This window comes from Sander vitreus, chromosome 17 (genome assembly GCF_031162955.1).
Source record: "Sander vitreus isolate 19-12246 chromosome 17, sanVit1, whole genome shotgun sequence".
NCBI lineage: Eukaryota > Metazoa > Chordata > Actinopteri > Perciformes > Percidae > Sander > Sander vitreus.
Genome location: NC_135871.1, coordinates 18,272,082 through 18,296,103, shown reverse-complemented (window position 1 = coordinate 18,296,103; position 24,022 = coordinate 18,272,082). Strand labels below are relative to the sequence as shown.

At 39.7% G+C, this 24,022-nt stretch overlaps 1 protein-coding gene across 1 annotated transcript in view; it reads left to right on the top strand.

Moving 5' to 3' along the window:
- The first annotated feature begins 7,461 nt into the window (after nt 1-7,461).
- The window catches only part of lrmda (leucine rich melanocyte differentiation associated), a 212,019-nt gene continuing 195,458 nt past the window's right edge, over nt 7,462-24,022 (top strand). The window contains exons 1-2 of the mRNA XM_078273595.1: nt 7,462-7,553; nt 8,038-8,138. Coding sequence (XP_078129721.1) covers nt 7,512-7,553; nt 8,038-8,138 — 143 coding nt within the window. The 5' untranslated portion in view covers nt 7,462-7,511. The remainder of the gene's footprint in view (nt 7,554-8,037; nt 8,139-24,022) is intronic.

The window sequence follows — 24,022 nt, the reverse complement described above, 5'->3', positions numbered from 1 at the left end:
ATAAAAAATAAAAAAACAACTGACTGTTACACAAGAGCATAAAGGCGTTTTCCTGCTACCAGTCGAAAAAAGATTGGCTTCAGCGTATAGGCCTACACTGGTCTGCATGAATGACTACAGCTTTGTAAACTATGTATGAATAAATAAAAACAAGCAATAATTGTCTTCTCTATGAAAACATAGCCTAAGTCATCATGTGTAATTTAAATAAACAGCAGCTCCAAAATAGGCCAACCGTTTGTTTTTTTTTTCATTTGAATGTAAGAGTTTGTAAGAAGGGGGAACAAAGTCTAAGTCTAAATGAGCTCAGCTCTATTCCTTCAAATGTTTTCAGTGTTTTTGTCTGGCAGTAAAAGGGGGGACGTTTCACAATATGCAAAGATGTGTGATTGATAACAGGCTTGCTGTTTTCTGCAAGGGCTGTCAGTCCGTGCCACAATATGTGAGTTATTAGGGCAAAGAAGGGCAACCATAAATTTTCACTGTCAGGCGAAAACCCTCTTTATTGTCCGTATGACGAATAGGCTTCTGCACCAGACACCAAAATACTCGGCATTCCCCTTAAATGGGAACACATTTTTGCGACCATAATTCATGATATTTAAATAGAAAGTTTTAATATCCCCATATATTTCATAACACTGACATGTTTATGAATCACTCTCCGCATGTAAATACAACTATTTACATCTCGTGAGGAAACATGTTGGACTTGCATGTTTACTGTGAGCTATCTGCTGGGCCGACTTCTTGCTATGAAGCGAGGAAGAAAACATTTCAATGCTGATTTATGTTTCTCTATAACCACATAAAATAGAAATTAAACATTTGAACAACTTTCCTAATTGCACCCTCAAATCTCACCAAGCCTATTTATAATTTTAAAAAGTACTTTTTTCATAGGCTCAGGTTGTTTTGGAGCTCTTAATTACATAAAGTTATTATTATTTTAACTCAGTCCGTTTTCACTCTATTAATTACTTTTTTTGGTGGCAATATTACCCAAACCTTTTTTTCTTTTTAAAGAGACGCATAGGCTATTATCTGCAAATATCAGTAGCCTAACAGATGAAATAGGATACAAGCTGTACATGATTATTAAAACCATTTAAGCGCATGCAAAACATTTTTCTATAACTCCTAGGAGCAAGGACAGGTTTACAGGAAAGTCCGTGACACGACATTACCTGGAATCATTTCCTACTAAGCTCCGATGTAAAACGTCAGAGAGGTAAAAGGATAAAAAATAAAAATAACACTGTAACAACATTTAGACGTAGTCCTTCTGTCTAAACGAAACTTTGTATTACATAAACACACCAACCATTACATTCAGTAAAATGTGAAGCACCGCAAAGAGAACACAGTGGAGACTGAAGCCACGCAGGATCTCGCTCTCCCTCTCCGGGCAGCTGCAGGGAGAAAGTGAGCTTTTCCGCGTATGGGAGGTCCCGCGTGACGTCACACAACATGCAGTGAAGGGTTGAGTGAAGCACAGGAACAACATGGTGTTCCCAAACTTTCTGACTCTCTCAACCAAGTGCTACTGTGACCCTCAAAATATGCAAGTTTACCTATTTTCACCTATTAGCACAGCTCCAATAGGATAAACATAGCAGTGAGGTATGCTGCTTTAGTGTTTGGCTGCCATGTCTGCTTGCATGCATGTTCTCAGGCCAGTGCAGCACATAGAATAGTGACTGAATGACCGAATGGATGAATGAAATATAGTTTGGTGACTAAAGTCTACAGTAATCCCCAATCCACCATCTTCGAGAGTCAAGCAGGCAAACACATAAACAGACATACCACGAGAGCATGCATTCATATTCCTTGTCAAAGAAATATAGCCTATATTTGCATTAAAAAAAACCTTTGACACTAAGTTAGTGTGTAAGGAAAATGGCACAATGCAAGTGCATTTATTTATTCATATAAATAATATCAAACTCATTTATTTTACTTCAAAAGTTTAATAAAACAACATTGCTACCCCCTGCCACCTGTTCTTTGACCTATAGGTGAGGTTGCAGACTAACATAGGCCTACATGAAGATTCGTTGCATATTCTGTGGCAGCAGGGTCAAAATATGAATAGAAAGATAAGTGAAAGTCACATACATATATTTAATAGATATGATAATTACAATGTTTGCCATTGCTCAAAGACACGTATAAGCAATTAAATAATCACCTAGTGCCCATATATCTTTATCCAGTTATCGCTACAGTCAGGAAGTTAGAGATATATAATCAATTTGAACTCGGGTCACTAAGGATCAAATTTTTTACATGCATACGTTCATGACGAGAATGCACTCAAAACCCAGTGTATACTCACAGTGACTTTACATTTAATCTTAGAACTTAACCAAGACACAAGCTAAAGCTCTTTACAGCATTTGAGAAGTACACATTGTTGCACTGTTGTACAACCATATGTGCAATACTGCAATACTGTAAATACATTTGACTATTTATTCTCTTTACTTATATTTATTTATTGTTTGTTCATCTTCAGAGTGTCTTGTACTTTTTCCCCCTATCGCTTGCTGCTGCAATAGTGTGAATTCCCCTATTGTAAGATGAATAAAGCCAGCAACGCCACAAACAAATACGTGATTGGGTTCAGGGTTGGTTCATTATGAAAAACATAGGCTAGTGGGCGTTGAGAGCTCAGTTGGTAGAGCGGGCACACATATATAGAGGTTTACTCCTTGACGCAGCAGGCCGGGGGTTCGACTCCGCGCTGCGGCCCTTTGCTGCGTGTCATTCCCCCCTCTCTCACCCCTGTCTTCAGCTGTCCGGTGAAATAAAGGCCCAAAAAACAATCTTTAAAAAAACAAACAATATAGGCTAGTTACACGCACATATTATTAATAATATCAAGAGGCCAGTACCAATATATACAAAGTTGATCTGCTGTAGTTGCATGGTATCCATCAGCCTATGGACTGTATAAGTGAAAGCTACCTATTACCCATGCACTATAGCAACATACAACCATCATTATTGTGCCGAGGAGTAGCCAAGCCAGGGGCGAAGCCCATTTCCTTCCAGCAAATGTATTTTACCATCATGTAAAGAGGCAGTTTGTGTCCCTGTGTGTGTTTCTGTCCATATATGTTGCATTTTATTTTGCATCCAATTCAAACAATTCAGACAATTAAGGCTTACATATTATACTGGGTGAATGGGTGGACAGGAGCATTAGGTTCACTGAATACAATATGGGTTTTACTCCTTCCACATTTGACTGCATTGCAATAGACATATTTTGTTGTCTTAGACCATTGCATTGTAACATTGAAACCAAAACGATTGCGATTGTTCAGTGATGTGGTCTGGGCCAAAAACAATCACACACATAATGTCACAATCCTTTGGTATTATGTTAAGTCTTAGAACTAATAAATATACCATATATTCCACATAACAGGTGGCATTATTAAGTGTACTAACAAGTATTAATTCCAGTGTACCCATGAAGTATAATAATTTATTAATCCCACAAGGGGAAATTACAATGTTTTCACTCTGTTGTTATTACACACAGATGCTCAGTACCCATGCCCATGGAAAAGCGCCCTGACCAGTTGGGGGTTCGGTGGCTTGCTCAAGAGCACCTTGGCAGTGCCCAGGAGGTGAACTGGCACCTCTCCAGCTACCAGTCCACCACCATACTATGGTCTGTATAGGGACTTGAACCAGCAACCCTCCGGTTCCAACCCAACTCCCTACTGACTGAGCTACTGCCACGTATGGACAGAGCTCCCTCCTCATAATAGAGCAGTCTGCAGATTAAACCAAAGAACTTCAAATTTCAGTTTAGGACAGTAGAAAACAAATTTATTAGAATTTGTCAACACATTGTTTACATTGTTCTGTGCTGTGACCATTCTCTCCTCTTTTTTCTCATCTCTCTTAAATGGTCTATATCTTATGACATGCTAATCGCTCTGACTGTTACTCCGCAGCGCTGTAGAGATAGGTCTGGCAATGCGAGACACTGACTGCAACTGCTGCGTTTTTTTCAGGCTTAACTATCACTGAGAAGTGGAATATTATTATTTCACTGATTAAAGTGTTAAACACCTGACTAAGGAAGCCTAAGCCTTATTTCAGACAGGCTCATCAACTGAAAGTTCAGAGAATCAGTTCTGCATTACTCACTACTGAATTAGGGAAAGATGACCCAATATACATTTGACATATTTAACTCATTGCTTCTTCAACATTGAAGCCTTCTCTCATATAAAAGTGAAACATTGTTTGAAAATACTTCCATAATGGTAAACCTGAGCCATGAGCATAAATCTCACCTGGTTTGCGATGGTGGAAAGTAACTAATTACATAAAGCACTCTAGTATAGTACCATTTTAAGGTACTTACTTGAGTAATACTGCAATGGGTTAATTGCTACCCCCATTTGATGGGAAACAACATATTTGTCCCAATTTGCAGTTTTCAGATTAGTTTTTAAATTACAACAAACAAACAAACCATCAAACAAACAGAAAAGGAAAAACCTAACAAATAAGTCCCCCAAATAACAAAACCATAACCAACAACAACAAGCAAACAACATCTACCCCTGGCAGTAAGTGAGGATATAGCTTTTGTTTTATTTGCTAGATTCTGTCTGAGATCTATGCCTCCACCTAGCAATACGATGAAGATTAGTAGAATTTAGTTTGTCATGTTCACAGTACTGGAAGATTATATTAAACAAAAAAACATCTTTTTTTATTTATTTTTTTTAGAAACAACGTCCCATTTACATTGAATAACCCACAAAACATTTTGTCAACAGTTTTCGTAGAGGAACTATTTCTTTGGTAGAAAATAGTTTCAGTCAAAACTCTTCACAGCAAGATCAGATAAGAGGCTATCGCAGATAAGAGGCTATCACAAAGCTGGGCAAATATGACCAAAACTAGCTCTTCATGGCTGTCACTAGGGTAAGTCTTTTCAAGATTTGTAATTTGTAAAAAAAATAAAAAATAAAATAATAATAATAATTAACTGACCTATGAACAAAACTTGTTTAATGGACACAGGTGGCAGCAATGAGCTCATATGGCACTCTACAGTAGGTATCTGAAAATATAGGCTAACGTTAGCAGGCATAACTGGACACAAAAAAAATGCTTTATTGTAAGTATTTCCAAGCAATATGTTTTGGGTTTACAAGACAAATTCCTTAAAAAAATGGGGATTTGGGGAACAGTTTGTCAAGTGTATATCAGGAAAATCCCCAATAAACAGAGCTAAAGTAGCTTCTAAGCTAACATTGGTAAAATTGAGGCACTATATTCAGTTTCAGTCAGGAACATTCTCGTCATAGATTTAACCATTGATTGCAACAAATGGAAATACAGTTATGCTTGGTGCTGATGGCTCCGCTCTTGATAATGCTCCCTGGACCAGCCAAGCAGCAAACTAAGGCAGCATGCTAAGGCAGCATGCTAAGCTGAGACCAAGGGGGTAAGCGAGCATCTGGAAAGTGTAGCCTACCTCCTATGGGGAGATTCTGAGGCTAACAAGCCATCACCTTCCGCTAGCATTCCATTGACTCTCATTCATTTTGGCATCACTTTGACAGCAAATAACTTCACATCTGAAGCTTTTAAAGACTCTATTTGTCCATTGTTTATTTCTAAAGAAACACAACAATGTATAAAAGGCTCCATTACCTTGTATCTCACGTTATGGCCCGTAGCAGCTGTTTTTGTAAACGATTATCGCTAACGATTGTATCATAACTACGCGACTTTCTGTCGCACAATAGAGAAATTAGCGTATAGTCAGGAGAAGCTCGCAGGCAGTCGGGGGGACGTGGAGGCATACAGCCAAGGGAGAAGCCCATAGAGAGTCAAAGCATCGGAACAAAATATTTCAGCACAGTTTTGCTCCTGCTCCTACACTCATGGACAGCTCCTACTCACGCTCTCCGTCTCTGCAAGATTCAGAATGATTCAGATTTCTCTTGGCACAGCTACCAGAAGACTTTTTCAGATTTCAGACAGGTTGCTCTCGTCACATCTACATCGTCAAGCTCAGTTTGAGGCTGCGCAGTACACTCAGCCATCACTGGACAAGTGCCTCTAATTGACTTCACTGGTCTCCGTCGAAGTCTATGGCGTCGCTGTGTCCATTTATTTCACTGTCTATGGCTGAGACAGGGAGCGCTATGCACAAACCCCCTTGGGTGCAAAAGTGAGCCAAAAGAAAGACATTGAAAACTATTTTAAATTGTGGGTCATGTTAGGACTCTGAACTTGGAAGGTGGTGGAGGCAAAGCATTGCTGCAGCAGCAGCAGCAGCAGCGAGTTAAGCAGCATCAGTGTAGCAGGGATCACTGAGGAGGGAGTCACATTTAAAAGGACCGCCTTGATGTGAGAATGGCTGTGATTGGTGTGTGTCTGATAGGAATGATAATTCAATCAGCGGGCGTATGACTTCTGTGTCCTGCATGAACTAACGCTGAGCTTAATTTAATGGACTGTTGAATTATATAATGAGACATTATAACTTCTCTTGGTAGGCTAAGTGGTATCGCCTACCAGTGGTGGAATTTAGCTAAACATTTACTCAAGTACTGTATATGTACACATTGTAGGTACTTGTACTTTACTCGAGTCTTTTCTTTTCATGCCACTTTCTACTTCTACTCCACTACATTTCAGAGAGAAATATTGTACTTTTTACTCCAATACATCTGACAGCTTTAGTTACTAGTTACTTTACCAATTAAGATTTTTGCACACAAAAAAACACTCCTTTATAAAATATGATGTACAGTATAAGTGTAAAGTAGCCTACAGCTGAAATAATTAGTCGATTGACATAATTATTTTTGATTGTTTCCAGTTTCTAAAGTGAGGGTGTTTTTGCATTGAGTAGCCTACTTTTACTTTTAATACTTTAAGTACATTTTCCTGTGCATACTTAAATAAATGCAGAACTACTAGAGTAAAAAGAGTATTTTTTACAGTGTGTTATTAGTAAAGTAAAGGATCTGAATACTTCTTACACCACTGGTATCTTCGAAAAGGTGTATTACTGATGCTTTTCAACAGGTGCTGATGGTCTTATCTGGCTGTTTGTTATAGCCTACAAAAAAACAATTGCTTTCTTTAAAATGTTAAGGTGATTTAACTTACGTTAAATCCAATAGGTTTTTTTAGGCATTACTCGCTTAGTCTGCAGCAAGGCACCACTCAGATTTTATTTGTAACAAACACTGTGTTCACATGCTTCGCTGGCGCTTCCGCACAACAGGTCAGCTGATTGAAACGGCACGCGGAAACTGTAACGTCAATTGGAAAGCGCCAGTAGATTTCAAAAGTAGCCGGGGTATATCCACAAACACAATTTCTCATCACAATTTATTCATGTTGACAGCAGCGGGTTTCTTGAACAGGACTTTGGATATTAACTTAACTTTGGATAGCGTATCTTAAAAACACAGTCACCGAGCTCGAGCTGTCAGCCTCAGGAGAAAGTTATGGCACATAACGAGTCGTTGGTCGCTTTAAATGGGACTCAAGTAAGTTTGTTTTGGAAAGTTTCTGTCGGACTCTCCCCCACCCCGCATTTAGGCGAGACGTTATCAGTGACTGTGGGGTTTCCCGGTGCTTAATGTATACGGGTTTTGTTTACTTCGACATCACCGGTTCCGTATACTGTAGCTGACGTTACTAGAAAAAATGCCTCCAAGCTGCAGCAATATCATGTCATAAAGTGTAGTAATATGCAGTGTACAATGATCATTGGGAAGCCTATAGAAAATGATTGTATCTTTGCAAAATCAATAGTATGGTTTCAGTTACACACTTCTATTCCTACGTCCTAACTGTGGGGTTAACTGATGTATAGCATCCTATGGCATTCAAAAATAATGAAAATGATTTTCCGTTTTAAAGGTGGGGTGTCCTGAAACTATTTTATTTTGTTTATGTCAGGGGTGTCGGTGTATTATTTCTACTTATCTCACACATCTCTCAGTTTTATTTTTTGTTTTATTCTTAAAGATTTCCTACATCGGACATGACTGCAAGGACATTCCAGACTTCCTTGGAGACGCATATGGCCAGTTTGCTAGAAGGCTGGATCTAAGCTTCAATCAGCTCAGGTAGATGACAGATGCAAAGGCGACAAACATGTAATCATCTGGATGCATATGCTATGTCTGTCTCTGTCCTTCTCTCTCTGTCTGTTACTGGGAGACATACATACATCCTTACATCAGGTGCAATTGAATGTGCGCCCTCGATCTATATGTGGTCAGAGTGACATCATGACATCAAAGAGCTGAATGAGTGTTAGAGCTGGGCTGGTGCCACGCCAGGGCAGGATAGAAGGAGTGATCGATAAATGTGACATGCTAATTTGGGGGCAAATGGAAGGAAAGATTCCTCTGTCAGCACATGAAGGAACACCTCATGGCAGCTGCCATTTCAACAGCAGGACTAGCACAGTTGATCTGGCATGTAAAAGAAAGGAGATGATAGTTATAAGGTGCTTTTGTTTCTGAACCCTTTTTGTCAGGCCATGGAGCTGTCTCAATAGAGACACTTTATTGCAGGCAGCGCTGGAAATGTGGAGTTCTCAATTTAGCTGATTTACATTGTGTCACATACAGTGTTCAGACCCGCTGGAAAAATCGGTTTCTGGTCAGTGGATAAATAAATTAATAAACACATGGTTGAAGTGCCTTTAAAGGTGCAATGTGTAGGAATTTCTAGCGTTGAGATCATATATCGCAATCAACTCTCTTGCGCCACACAGTTCAAAGTACGTATTACAGCTACGGTAGCCTTCGGTCTCTTGCTCTTTTCAATATCCTTTTTCATTTTCTGGGTGAAGAAGAAGACTCCTGTTCCTGAAATTTGAATTTTGATATGTGTGGTCCTCCATGTTTCCTTCTTCAAACTTGCCGGGGCCGGGAAGCTACGATACCCATTAGCAGCATTAGCAGCACCTGTGAGTTTATCATGTGACAGCGAAAACGCGAAAGGCGGAGCAGTATGTCCTGTATGTCCCTTACCGGCTAATGTATTTCAAGATGGGGCATGAATATGGAGCGTCTACCCCAGTTCATGCGAATGCAAATGTAAATGGTGGTGGTAAATATTCATGAAAAAGGACAAGTTTGTGAACGTCATCATAACTAACGGACATGATGGCCGGATGTTATGACAATAAGACATAGGTTGTAAAAAAACATTGTTGTATTAGTATGTATTAGTCTTGCTTAGTGTTGGTATATTTATTGTATTACAACATTTAGCATTTAGCATTCTGTATGACCTTTGACAAGTATATGACCCCACAAAAAGGTGGTCAGTGGTTACCCTGCATCTATGTATCTATAAGGAACTGTTGTGATGCTTGTTCACATACCTGAATTGAAAAACCAACATTTGCTGAATGGAATTGTATTCATTCCTCTACTTTTGGTTTCAAATGTAATCAGCCACTTTCAGCATCCACATTCAGTTAATGCTGGAGTGGGTGATCAGAAGTATTTCCATATTAGTGTTATCAAAGTAAGTAAGTAAGTAAGTAAGCAAGATGTTCATGTCAACTTGCAGTAACTGGTAGACATTCTGTATTGTTTAAACAGGATGTTTTCTATTAGATCATGACTGCTATGTGCATGGTACAAAATACTTGGTCAAATAATAGATATCTTGGTGTTACCTTAGTGGAAGTAATGTCTTGCAAAAAGCTTTATGAAATATGACTGAAACAACCCTTGTGTGTTGCTTTCAGAGAGATCAAGGCTGGCATTATGTTTCTCACCTTTGAACCCATCACATTAAGGACTTGATGTTTAGAATCAAATTTTTATGACTTCGATATTAGTAATTCATTAGTAATTTTCAGTTTGGCTAATCTCAGATGTCAGATATCATTACTAAACTTCAAAGGGTGGTATGGGCAGAGAAGCGGTGCAGAAGCAATGAAGTGGTCCTTGAACCAATTGGGGCTGATATCAGTGGACTATTGATTAATGGTTTGTTAGTGGGCAAAATGATCTGTTACATAGTGCTTCATCTTTTTCTCTTGTAGACAGTGTGTTTAAATGGCTCACATTGAAAAACTGTATCTCTACCCATAGCTATAAAGTATACATTACTGACCTGCTAGGGCAGTTATACTAGCATTTCCACCATACACACACTCACATTGCGGACCTATATCCACTATTCTCTCCTAAATTCGTTCTCTGTTGCAATTGGTGTCTGTAGGTGCTTACATGTCAACATTTGGAGGTTATGGGTGGGGGGAGCTGTGAAATTCAAAAAGCAGCTCAACATGTGATAAAGTTATATGCTAACTAAGGCATAGCAGCCCCCTCAGTAGTTTTGATCCCCATAAGAATGCACCTTAGAGGCCCAGGACTCGCAGCTTAATGGAGAAAAGCTCCTGAGGTTTTTTCCACCAAGCTCTTTGAGTTTGGTGGTAAGGACACAATTAAATGTCCTAATATATGTTTTTGACACAATATCTTGACATAAAAAGTTTACAATATTTTCAGTAAGATACTGGTACTTGTTGAGTGTGCAGTTTAACCTGTCCTGAAATAATACCACACACTACTCTGTTTTTGTGATCACTTAAGGAAATTAGCACAAACCAACACCGCTTCAAAACATTCAATATTTATTTGGCATAATATTTTCAAACATAATTTTTCTTTGCTTGTTTTTCTAACTGGTGGGCTTTCCTTCAAGATGGCTGTCATGCTGAAAACAGTTAGCCTCATTATAAATCCTTTTTTAGGAATACACAGAAAGCTAGATATTAGCGTAATCCATTCAAAATTGGCTAGTAAATGTCACATTTAAATAGCAGATGTAACTTATTATGGCTAAAATAAATGTAAAGGCACACTTTTCCCTTGTAGTAAATATATGAATCATCCACATATCAAATAGGCCTAAATGTGTTAGTTTTATTATATGGCAATATATTTATTTAGTTTTTCACCTAACACTGTATTTTTAAGCAATTATTGCCGGATTCTGATGACTGTATCATGCTCACTATAACGGAGTCTTAAATATCAAGAAAAGACAACATTTAAGCTTCATTGCAATATAACATTGTCCAGAATCACAGATTATATTAACATATTAAAGGGATACAAAGGGATTTTAAACCAGCTCTGTGTCATCTTTGTGTGGGCAGTGTGTTGAACAGTGTTTGGCTTACCTCCTTGGTGACAGTGCATGGAGGTACTCAGCGGACCTCCTTACGTGACATGTTTTGTGTCATCCAGCGGATCTCAGCAGACCTTTGCTGCTTTGCTTTGCCAGGAGCTCCGTACCCGTTATCTTAACACACTGCCCACACTGCTATGGCACAGAGCTGGATTTAGTATTAATATATCTTTAAGCCTTATATCACAATATTATATAATTATTTATCTCCTAGCTTAAACATTCAGGAATATTCTATGTGACATTACGTATCAGATAGTAGAGACATTTGTGTATTGACACAATGACCTTGTTTCAGTGTCAGCTCAAATAAACCAGGTATTAACAGATGCACATGTTATTGAGACTCGCTGGACTGCCTTCAGCGTCAAGCACTTCTTTATGCTGCTTGACTCAAATCGAGAGAGAGACATTGCCAGAGTTTGTTGTAGCTAATATGCTTATTTCTGTCAGCTCAATTGACAACACTCATCCAGCAACCTGACAAGGAGTCACAAGGAGAAGAAATGTACTGGCATCACCTTTAACTGAGTCCTGGTGTGTTGCTGTGTGTGTCGCACATATGCTTATGTGTGTGTGCATTCTTGTGCATGTTTGCACAGTGTGCATCTGTGAGCATAACTGTGAGTGGCTGGGCAGGTAATGGCAGGGTAAAATTATGGTAGCGGGCTGTCACACCCACACCTCTCCCTCTGTGTGCTGCAGTGTCAGCCTGTCTCATCAATGTGTTGAGAAGTGTGGCTCACAGTGAGATTTCTGTCTCGGGACGGGCTTGGATAGTATTGTGTCGTCCACTTTGTTCCAGGTCAGGTGTGTACACAATGCAGTGAGTGAGCATGTGCTGTCTTGACATTATTCCTCTCTGTGACTGGGGTGTACTATGGGTGTCTACATCTGTTACTTGCAGTGTTGCCGCCGTGGACACAGGAGGTTTGAGGAGGACACATGTCTGTGAGTCACAGGATACATCCTAATGTTGTTAGAATAGTGACAGCCTTTCTTCTCAGATCTGACATAGCATCTTAATAAACAAATAACATTTGTTCAATGGCAACATTTTTGAAACCTCAGGCCTAACCTATAAGTGAAACCAGCTCTATTTCAATAAGATTTGTTTTAGCTAATTAGATCTGCCCACCACTTGTCATCACGTGATACCGATTACTGCGCATGTAATGTTAAATTGCATGTAAAATGTTACAAACAACTGTCAAATATTTGCAATAGTTATTCATAATGCTGGTCATTCCAGTTGATCCCATCTGTTAAACAATACCTACAGCGGAACATTTAAAGTGTAGTGCTTAAAATGTACTAACTAAACTATTACAATAAAACAGCCTTGCAATAATGCCCACCTTTAGCATATGTCGTTTTGGTGCAACTGTGTCAGAGAGGTGTTGATTTAACTCTGATTGTTTTGGTGGCAGTAGTTTGTTGTTACTGAATTGCATTATGACAAAAGGTATTTCTTATATTCTGTTTTATTGTGGTAAAATATTGTAGAAGTAAGTGTAAAAAGCTCTTCCAAGACCAAATCAATCTTTTGCAAATGTGTTGAGACTGTATGACCTGTACTGTATATTCACTGTATACTCACTCATATGCAAATCTGAAATGAGAAGGAGTTTGGTGGTAAACTGGATTAGTTATTTGATCAGAAATGATTTATGTACAATAGTGTTGTGTCAAATCCTGTATGTGATTGAAATTTTTTTTCACTAAAGGCCAAAACAAATTTGATAAGTATGCTCTGAATTTCTATTGCAATTACTTCAAACAACCATTGATGCATTCAGAGGAAAGTCACCGGTTAACGGGGAAACCAGTTAACTTGTAACACTGGTACTTGACTCTCTCCTCCATCATTGGTAACATTCTCCTGCTGTGGTTGACCTGTATTCTGTCTACGGTCATACCGAACAACAAAAGAAAAACACATCTTGTTGGTAACACAAATAATGCTTTTAATGGCGATCCTTAATTAACTTGCGTATCAATCTGCTATTTTGTCCTTTCACCCAGTGTGTCACACACAACTGTTACAGTTAGAAGTAATGCATTTAAATTAATTATATTATTGCAGACATGGTCAGTTTTTGGTAAAGAGACAGGTGCCTTTTACATTTCTGAACACAGATAACTTTAAATAATTTATACTTATAAGAATGAGTAGTATATGAACTCCTGATATTAGATTTTTAAGTTGAAATTCAGCCTGCCATTAAGACAGAGGAGTCCACATTGGACTTTTGCATTGCAGATTAACCTCAGCTACGTGTGTATGTGTCTGTACAGTATGTGTGTTTGTTTGTGTGTGTGTGTGTGTGTGTGTGTGTGTGTGTGTGTGTGTGTGTGTACAGTTTGTGTGTGCATGTGTCTGAGGGGGTATGTGCTCACCCAGGCTATGTTGGTGATGGCAGGCGTTTTGCATTTTAATGACAAATCAAGTATGCTAACTCGTGTTTTAAAACGAAAGTGCTCTAAATGTCGCCTGGCTGTCAAAATGAGATGTAAGTAGTCTGATGAAAAGAGAACAAAGAAGACAAAGTAGGGAGGCCTGGTACACTGAGAAATGAAATAAAACCTTGTATGGCCTGTCAGCTGTGTCGTTTTATATTCATATCTAAAGAACATTACAGTATTACTCCGCTGCTCATGCCTCACTCATCTGTCTCTCTTAATCCATCACAGGCACCGCTCTGTCTTTCAAGTTGCTGTATGTCAACACGGGAAGGGGCCTGCTAATTGACAAATGAGTGTCACAGACATCAAGTGCTCCTTTTCTATCCAAGCTAGGTAGACTCTGGTTGTTTGATGGTGATGGGGAGGGGGGGGGGGTGGGGGGGAGAGAGGTCTGTTATTGGCAGAAGCCCAGTAAGAGGCATGAGACCAGTCCTAGAATGAGAAGTGACAACGGCAAGAGAGCTTGTCATTGTCTTACCTAAGTGTTCAATCTTTGGAGATGCCGGTATGCAGATAAAGTGTCAGTTAGGAGGAGAGGAGATGAAACATTGGCAGTATGAAGTCCTCAAATCACTTAACTGGAAGTGTAGTGTGTGTGTGTGTGTGTGTGTGTGTGTGTGTGTGTGTGTGTGTGTGTGTGTGTGTGTGTGTGTGTGTGTGTATGGTAATAGTGGTGGCGTACTGTGTTCTGCTGAGGAAATACATTCCATATCCGATCTATCAGGCCTGTTTAGGCCGATATTCTAGGATAACCTCATCTGTGTCTCATAAATTAAGGAGGATGCAGAGCTCTCCCAGCCCTAAGAGATTTAAAACCGAGAGATGAGAGGTCTGGCAGCAAATAAGTTATTCATATCAAGGACATTGATAACAAAATATTATTCTATGGTATTGGAGGGGAAAAAAACCCAACCTTTTTTAATTTTCACTGGGATGTTTTTTTTAAATTATGTACTACTCCTGGGAAAGTGATGGGATGACATAGAGCTAAGGATGTTATGCCTAATGGATAGCTTGTCTTGTTCCCTCATCTCTCCAATTTGAGGTTATATCAACGTTATCTTTTATGTGATTGTTGCAAACACCTTCCTCGCTGTTGAGGATGGTTAACACAGTGCCAACAGAGAGCCAGAGCTACTGAATCCTTTAGTGAAGAAGTAAAGAGTCATTTGTGCTATTACCAAAATCATATGTGTGGAATGTGATGGCTCAAGTCATTGAAATGAGATTAGATTTTGGACAGTTTGGATAATCTCCATTTTAATGCCTTTGGATAGATCTGTAAAATCCAGATATGTTACACTATAGGCATCTGACATAGAACCTATCTCTGCATTAAGTCAATTAAGACAACAATCTTCCAATGTAAAATGGACAACTTATAAATGATTGAAAGCTCTTCCACAAATTGCAACCAACGTCCATTGTTTTGTTTTTGTGTTTTCTGTGTCCCGCAATGTTTTTTCACTCTTCAGCTAAATTTGCTTTAATAAAAAGTTGCGTGAAGGGAAGATGTTTAACTGCAGATTTTTTTCTCATTGGAAATGTTTTTATGTAGGTTTTAAAAGAAAACCACACTTTCACATCCAGCATTATTTACCTTGACAGTAAGAACAAAAACAGCTAAATGAATAGGCTAAGTGGAGTAATTGCACAATCAAGGTCTTCCAGCTTGCCGGTTCTTGCAAGGTTGATGTGATTTCATTCGTGCATTATTTAATGCAGTTGAAAGTATTTTCTTACTTCTTCTGCCAGGCTTGTTTAAGGAAGTTGCGAGTATTACCATGGCAACAAACGATCCGGTAACACTGCGCAACAATCCTTGATGTTGCCCACAGCTTTGCAGAAGTGCACATTTATGCAACAGCAAGTTATACATCAATTCTCTCAAGAGACAGCCGTTGAGGGTGTCAAGCAACTAATAATGAAGATAAACTTGGTAGACTCTTGTCTGTGTTTGCAGATATTTACTTAACTGACCAAATTCACTGGAATAGTATGATGCAAAATTTTTTAAGGATTATCAACAAATTCAGTGAAAAGACCAAAACCAACCGTGCGGTTGTCCGTTTACTTTCAACTTCCCTACCCTGTCTGTGGCACTCATACCTACTGAAGATGTATATCTTCTTGTAAAAGTGGGTCACAAATATATAGATTTATCTTTCAAAACGGCTCTGTGATTTTCTAAAACAGCTGGGCACTAGTTCTAAGCAAATTGTACTAAAACACAAGTAAATAGTGCATTTGTCTGGAACTGTTTTCAACGGCGGATGATGTGAAGATCTACAGCTGCAGGACAGTGTAGGTGGGATTGAATCTGAATACATTACAGTTCCCTATTTATAATGAAGGAAAATGTCAACCACTGCAACAGTGTGGCTCACTGATGATGTTTTTTTAAATATTTTTTTAACAATAACAATGGAGGTCTATGCCACAGGGGAATAAGCTATAACAGGCATTGGCTGCAGAGTCGAGCAGCCAGTCTATCAGCTGCACAATTCCTTTAACCTCAGTATAACATATATGGTATAAATCTTTATCTCTCTGTTAAAACACAACTAAAGTCCACTGATGGCAGTGGAACCATCTGTTAATCACTGTCAGGAGCTGCCATCAACCTTCTAGGGCAATCCACATCCTCCTCTGTTCTTCAATATAAGGCCATCTTGTGGTTTCGGATTCTGAATGGAATGGAACATCTTTATGTTTCTTTTGTTCACATTATATATACTGGGCAGCGATGCCATTCCTTTTATGACTGCGTCACATTTTTTATTGTATATCCCAAGACGGATGGCGTGCCACTGACACAGAGATTTACAGGCCTTCAGCTTGCAGTGGCAGAGCTTTAGAAGGGTCTGCTGACATCTAGCCAACACTTTGGAGGAGGAGAATAAAGGCTGACATTTTATTGGCTCTAAGAAAGAGAGAGAGAGAGAAAGAAGACTTGGGAGGGGTGTGTGTGTGTGTGTGTGTGTGTGTGTGTGTGTGTGTGTGTGTGTGTGTGTGTGAGGGAGAGAGGAAAGAAAGGAAAAGAGATTCTGTTTCTCTACTTTATATTTTTCTGCACTGCCAGCTGTCACAGGGACCTTGCTAAAAAGAGGGGATTTATTGGGTATTATTTAGAAACTTGTCAGTGGTAATGACTACAGCTATGATTTCAATTATCACCCACTAAATATAGCTTAATTCACTGCCTTGCTGGCCATAATGAGCCGCCCTGACATCATTTTTCAAAAATTCGATACCATGCTATTTTAATATTTTATGTTGACCACCGATTTAATTTTCCTCCCTGGTGCTTGGCATGTGGCAAGGTCCCACTCCCTCATGTGCAGTTGGATAGTCAGAGCTATTGAGTTCAAAGCTGTTCTAGGGATATATTTTTTCCATTGACAGAAATCCAATTAGTTTTAGTACACAGTCTGGCTGAATAAAAAGGGTCTTAAAATCTACAATATGTTTCCTTAGCGTTTTAGCAGAGTGCAAAGCCAGTGATGGATCGTTATGATTTGACCTGATGGGGCCCAAGTGGACATACTCCCTTTTCTATTTTGGCAAGTGAAAAACAAACTATCCATATGTCTTACTCATTTTGACAGGCATAGAGTCTTTTGATATTGCGTAAACATCTACTGTGCAGTGCTTGCAATGGCTAAGATCTTGACTCTCGTACATATTTAAACACTTATTAAATACTTTACAACTACTACACATATTCTGCCGAAACACCATGTAAATATGAGAGGGGGAAAAAGTCAGATGTATAATTCAGTAGTGACATGTTTAGTAAGTAGACGATTTGGGGAGAGTTAATGTGTACTCAGGTTTTGACATGAGGGTGTGTATTTTTAAACAAGCATTAAAAGAGAGATGATAAGGCCTGGCACTCAACTGTCAATAACCAGCTTGCTGCTTGAAATTGATAATGTTGGTACATTTTGACATTGTACAGCGGCTTCTTTTTCTCCAATCCTCTCCTTCTGCTCGCTGCGCCAGCGATTTGGACCTCTCCGTATGAGTGTCTTCTCATAAAAAAGGGAAATGGGGCACAAACTTATGTTTGAGACACAACCTGTGCCTCTTTTAGACCATAACTCAAGCACTGTTTATGTTCAGCCCATCACACTTAGCCATCTCCCAGATTGATGATGTAAGCAACTGGAAGGCATGGAACATATTAGAACAGAGCATGGAGAGGGGCCGCCATACTTCTACTTCCCTTGGCTGCCTCCCAAATGGAAAAAAGAAGGTTTGGAGCCTGTTTTGGAAGAGGAACAAAGGAGCTTCCTTTGGTATGGTCCAGGCAGTTTTGGTCACTTCATGGCTTTCAATCTCTAAGTCTATTCTAGAAGGCCCAGGGGTGAAAAGTGAAGACAGATACATGGGTGTATTCGTGCCAAGATTTTAGAGGATAATTGCAGTTCATGCCATGTTTTAAATTTTAGGGGATGATTTTTTTAAAAGGGCTGCATGAAAAATGTTATGGCCATAAAATGCAGTTGGAAGAGTTGTTATTAGAGATAGCAGCTCTTGAAGGCCTCGTGATTATTAAAATAATTTGCTGTTACATCTTGCTAAAGACAAGGGACTAATATAATAATTTTTACCCTGTATGATTTGAGTCAGGTTTAATCATGGTTCGCCACTCTTGAAGTAATAAACTACAGTACATGCATGCCATCTTATTTGCTTGCTCTGCAATTTCAGGCTCCTAACAGCCTTTGTGGGGGAGTCCACTTTTTTTTGTGCACTCCTGTAGAATGCCTAAACCATCTCTGGCCCTGGACAGCTGTGCCACATTCTCAGCACAGCTGTAACTAATTTCCTGTTTCCATTTCAGATAAACTTACTCACATATTTCACAGCTTTTACTTATAAAAACCACTGACTGTCTGTCCAAGCCGCCGGAAGATTTGTTGGAGATAACGGCCCCTGTGCTCTCACCCGGCTGCACTCTTGTTCTCCCCTTTTCTGTATTATTTTAACTTGTTAATATATACTTTTGCTTGTTCCATTTACGAAGCATCAGAAATAATTTTAGAAAACTATAGTTGGCAATGAGCTCAGAAATCAAGGGCGAGCTATGGTTTTTTTGAGTCTGCATCTGACATCCATCAGCATGGAAATATGTTTAAATGGTCAGGCAGGCTGCAAGACATTAGTAAGCTGTTGCCTCACTTTTCCACCCAGAGACATATTGAGATAAGAAACAGTGACGGCATGTTTCATGTCCATGCTGTTGACACATCTGTGCTGGAAAACTACAAAGAACAACCCTTCCATTTTGGGGCCAGCAGTCTGTGTAGTACAATATTCTTTTTCTCTGTTTTCCCATATAAAACACTGTCTATCCATTAGGATAAATGCATTGACTCAAATCATTCCACTGTGCCGCTGACTGCACCATTAGCTGACAGTATGATTATGTGAACAACAGACCAAACAGTTTTCTGATCTTCTCGGTCTGTCCAGACGTTTGGTGATGTTTAAGAGTTTCTCCCCAGTGATAATGGTGAGATAGCTTTTGCACCGTGGGCACTGTAGAGTTTTTTTATTTTCTCCTTCTGTCTGGATCTCTGGCCCCTGGGTCCTCCAAAGCTCAGAACATGTCTGTACTCAGATGTTTTAAAACACCAAACAGCGGAGGAAGAGGAGAAGAAGGAGGAGGCAGAGAAGGAGGAGGAAGAAGGATGGGATAAAGGGAAAGACGAAGGGAAATGGGAGGAGGGCAAGGAATCCTCATAGGGATGAAGTGTACATGTACAAGCAGACCAGCCAGAGAGGCCCAACAGGGTCTGTAGACTTGTGATCTGAGGGCCGTTTGTGTGTCAGTCAGATCAAAGTCTTTTGAAGAGAAGGAGAAATCCCTTCACCTTCTCTGACTATGGCAACCCTTATTGGCAGCTAGGTTAAAGGAAGGGGGGTGATAACAGAGATCCTTCAACTTGTGATGGTTTTCATTGTTTTTGTTTCACTTCAAGTAAAACGCACATTCGTCCTCAGACATTTATTTCATACAGCTTTAGCCTTGTTGTTTTGGGTAGTATTAAATGTGTGTGTACAGTGTATATATATATATATATATACATTTTAATGTCAATACATATTACCACATTAATTCTTAGACATTTGGAAACATAATAACTGTAAACAACCAAGACCATTGCCATGAGTCTGTGCTGCAGTTATGTGATTGGCCCATTGGGTGGCTGTGGCTCAGAGGTAGAGTAGTTTGGCCATCAACCACAAGATTGGTGGTTTAATCCCTGGCTCCTCTGGCCACATGTCAAAGTGTTGAGACACTGAACCCCAAGTTTCTCTCTGGACGCTGTATTTGGCTGTCCACTGCTTCTAATGCTTATGATGGGTTAAATGCAGAGAGTGAATTTCACCACACTGTGTCCTGTAAGATTGTATGTGACGAATAATAAAGTTTCTTCTTTCTTCAAAGGGGAATTGCTTAATTTGTGGAGACAAGCCTTGTTTTGTATAGCCTATTCCTTTGGATGCTTCCTTTTCCAACACTTCTTATATTATAGTACCAATGTAACTCCCCATAAGTTTTTCTTCTCTACATATTGTGACTTCATATTATCAATCAATCAAAATGTATTTATTTAGCACTTTACAGCAACCAACAGGTATCCAAAGTGCTTTACATCAGGGATCAAGTATAAAACAACATATCATACAATAAAAAGAATGAAACATATAACACAGTAAAATCAGAAAAGGTTACAAAGAAACAGGAGAGTGAAATTGTCACACCATTACTACGTATTAAAAGCCAATCTAAACAGTCTGATAGTTTGAGTTTGGACCTAAAAAGAGCTACATCCATAATAGTGGGAATAGCATGGGGTAACTTGTTCCAGAGTCTCGGGGCAGCAACCGCAAAAGCCTGACCACCCCACCGTTTATACCTTGACCTTGGGACTTCTAAAACCATCTGATTTGAAGACCACAATGACCGGTTGTGCTCATGCAAAGTTTTTGGACAAATACGGGGCCAGGCCATTTAAGGCCTTGAAAACAAACAATAATATCTTAAAATCTATTCTAAAATGCACAGGAAGCCAATGTAGGGTGTAGAGCAGTGGTTCCCAACCTGGGGTCCGGGGACCCCTCAGGGGGGCGGCAAAGATCAGAGGGGGTGCGCCAGTCTTTATCTGGTTTGGTAAAAAAAAAACAGTTAAACAAATTTTGATTATACACTAGAATATATAATGTATACAAAAGTCTGTATAAAAACTGTATATTTTTGTTCTCGCTTAAAATTGTAGTCAGGCTACTTAGTAGGCCAAACCTCTGGGACCTCTTAACCTGTGACCCTTGCTGTCATCAGGTCAGCTGCTAGCTGCTATCATCCTCATTTTTCCTGCTGCCACGGCATCACTATTTTATGAATGAAACATGGCGGAGAAACGTAAAATGCTGATAACTCCTCTGTATCAAAAAAGAAAGTAAGGCTCTATCTCGAGAGTTACCTCAACTTCGGTTTCGGAGGGGGGGGGGCTCAACTTTTCTTAGACATTAGTAGGGGGGGCACCAAGGAAAAAAGGTTGGGAACCACTGGTGTAGAGAACAGGAGTGGTGTATGCACGTCTAAATGTATTTGTTAAAAAGTGAGCAGCAGCATTTTGAACAATTTGAAGGTGTGAGATGGAGGTCTGATTCAGACCAACATAAAGAGCATTACAGTAATCCAACCTTGAACTAATAAAGGCATGAATAGCCTTTTCTAGGTCGTGCCTGCTCAGGAAAGGCTTAACTTTAGCCAGGAGACGAAGCTGGAAAAAGCGCATTCTAACAACATTACTGATCTGCTTGTCAAATTTCATGCTGCAATCAAAAGTAACCCCCAAAGTTTTGACTCCTGACCTAGTGTATGATGCCAGAGCTCCCAAACTCAAAGCTAGGCCATTTTGCGTGCCTGAAGTACTGAAAATAAAACGCTCAGTTTTATCTTCGTTCAAATTAAGAAAGTTTTGTGAAAGCCACAACTTAATATCATTAATACAACTAAGCAGGGAGTTTAGTGCGACACTGTCATTTTCTTTTAATAGGCAAATAAATTTGCAAATCATCTGCATAACAACAAAATGACAGGTTGTGCTTGCCTATCAAGCCCCTAAAGGCAACATATATAAAGAAAACAGAATGGGGCCAAGAATGGAACCCTGGGGTACCCCACAAGAGAGAGGAGCAGCTGACGAGGAGAGGTCACCAATCATGACAGAAAAGCTCCTATTTGCCAAATAGGAGCTAAACCATTTAAGTGCTGAGCCTCGGATGCCTACACAATGATCAAGGCGAGAGAGGAGGACTGCATGGTCCACTGTGTCAAAAGCCGCTGTGAGGTCCAAAAGAACTACAACAGTAGGACTCCAAGCATCTACAGACAAGGCAATATCATTGTGTACTCTCAATAGTGCAGACTCTTTCAGAGTTCTGTTGTAAAAAGGCTTGTAACTTTATGAAAGCAACTTTTTCCAAAACCTTTGAAAGAAAAGGCAGATGAGAGACTGGTCTAAAATTGGACAACACTGTGGGGTCAAGATTAGGCTTCTTAAGTAGGGGCCTGACCACACCAAGTTTAAAGACAGCTGGGACAGAACCTGAACTAAGACAAGAATTTAAAAAAGTAAGTAAACTCGACCCAGTGGTGCTATTTAAAAACCTTGTTCACCATTTTGATGGGAACAATATCTAAGGGGCAGTTGGTAGGTTTCATGTGTTGCACTTCCTCAGTAAGCAACTTCAGAGAAACTGGCTTAAATTCCTCAAACACAGCATGCAAGTTCACAGGAGCAGCAGGTACAAACACATTAAAATTAGCACTGGCGTGTTGCCTGACAGATGCTACTTTGTCGATAAAATAACAGAGAAACTTCTCACATGTACTGATTGAAACATCTGTCGGAGCAGAGGTGCATGGATTCACGACAGAGTTAATAGTATTAAATAACACTCTTGGTTCATGGCAACTGCTAGCTATGACAGAAGAGAGATGCATCTTTGCCACCTTCACAGCCTTCTGGTATTCAGCTAGTCCCTTAATAAACCCAGTGATACTTGTAAATTGTCCTTCTTCCACCTTCGTTCAGCTTGTCTGCAGTGTTGCGGTTTCATTTAGCCAGGGGTCTGCCTTAGGTTTAATAGTTTTAATCCAATGAGGGGCAATAGAGTCTAGGATTTCCATGCTTGTGGAATGGAACACAGAGAGAATGTTATCTGGGGAAGAGGGAGAGACCAGACCATTCATGACATAGAACTGAGAGCCCATGAACGCAGAAGCAAACTCTCCAGCTGAAGAGGAGGTGATGCAGCGGCGCCTAGAAGCTGAGGATACAGGCTTACTAGCAGGTGGAGGAACACTGATCTCAAACCTGATGGGGAAGTGATCTGAGATACCAGTTTCTGTTATTTCACTGAGTGAAACTGAAAGCCCATAGGAGATGATGAGATCCAAAGTGTGGCCAAGATGTGTCTGCCTTTCCACACATTGATTAAGTTCAAAAGAGTTTTAAAATCATTAGCAAATGGGTTTGAGGGACAACAAACGTGAATATTGAAATCCCCACACACCAGGAGCTTGTCGTATTTTGGAACAACATCAGCTAAGAACTCGCATATAAAATCCTTGTTGAGTTTTGGTGGCCGATAAATAATTCCACACAACACAGGAGAATCCAGATCAGCCACAAACAGCTGAAGTTCAAAAGTAGTATAACAGAATGCAGGTAATAATCTGCAACTGTACTCATCCTTGAAAAGAGTGGCCAGCCCACCGCCTCGACCTGACATGCACGGGGAGTTGTGGAAAGAACAGCCGGGGGGGAGGAGCTCAGAGAAGGCGCTGTTGTCCCCTGGTTTCAGCCAGGTTTCCGTCAACAAAAGAAAGAATATATTACAGTATATTCTATAAAGGAAATGTTTTATTTTGTTGTGATTTCAGAATGGTGAGCGTAAGAGCATGTGTTCTTGTCAGCTTGAGTTTATCAGCTAAACACCTCCCTGTCAATCTTAATTGGCTACTGATGAGGCCATGCAACAGTTTAAGTTATTAAACCAAGCCTAATGGTTTTATACTTATAATTAACATAACATATTAATATGTAGAGTAAACTATAAGTAAAGTGTAGTGGTGGCAGAGGTGCAACTATAAGACAGTACTCATCAGAACCATGTTGAATATACAGTAAGCCTATAAATACACACAGCTGTTCCTTTCACAGAGTGCCAGACAGTCCGTCATTCATACTCACCCCTCATGTTGGAAAACGTGCAATGAGTGTATCCTTCCATGGGC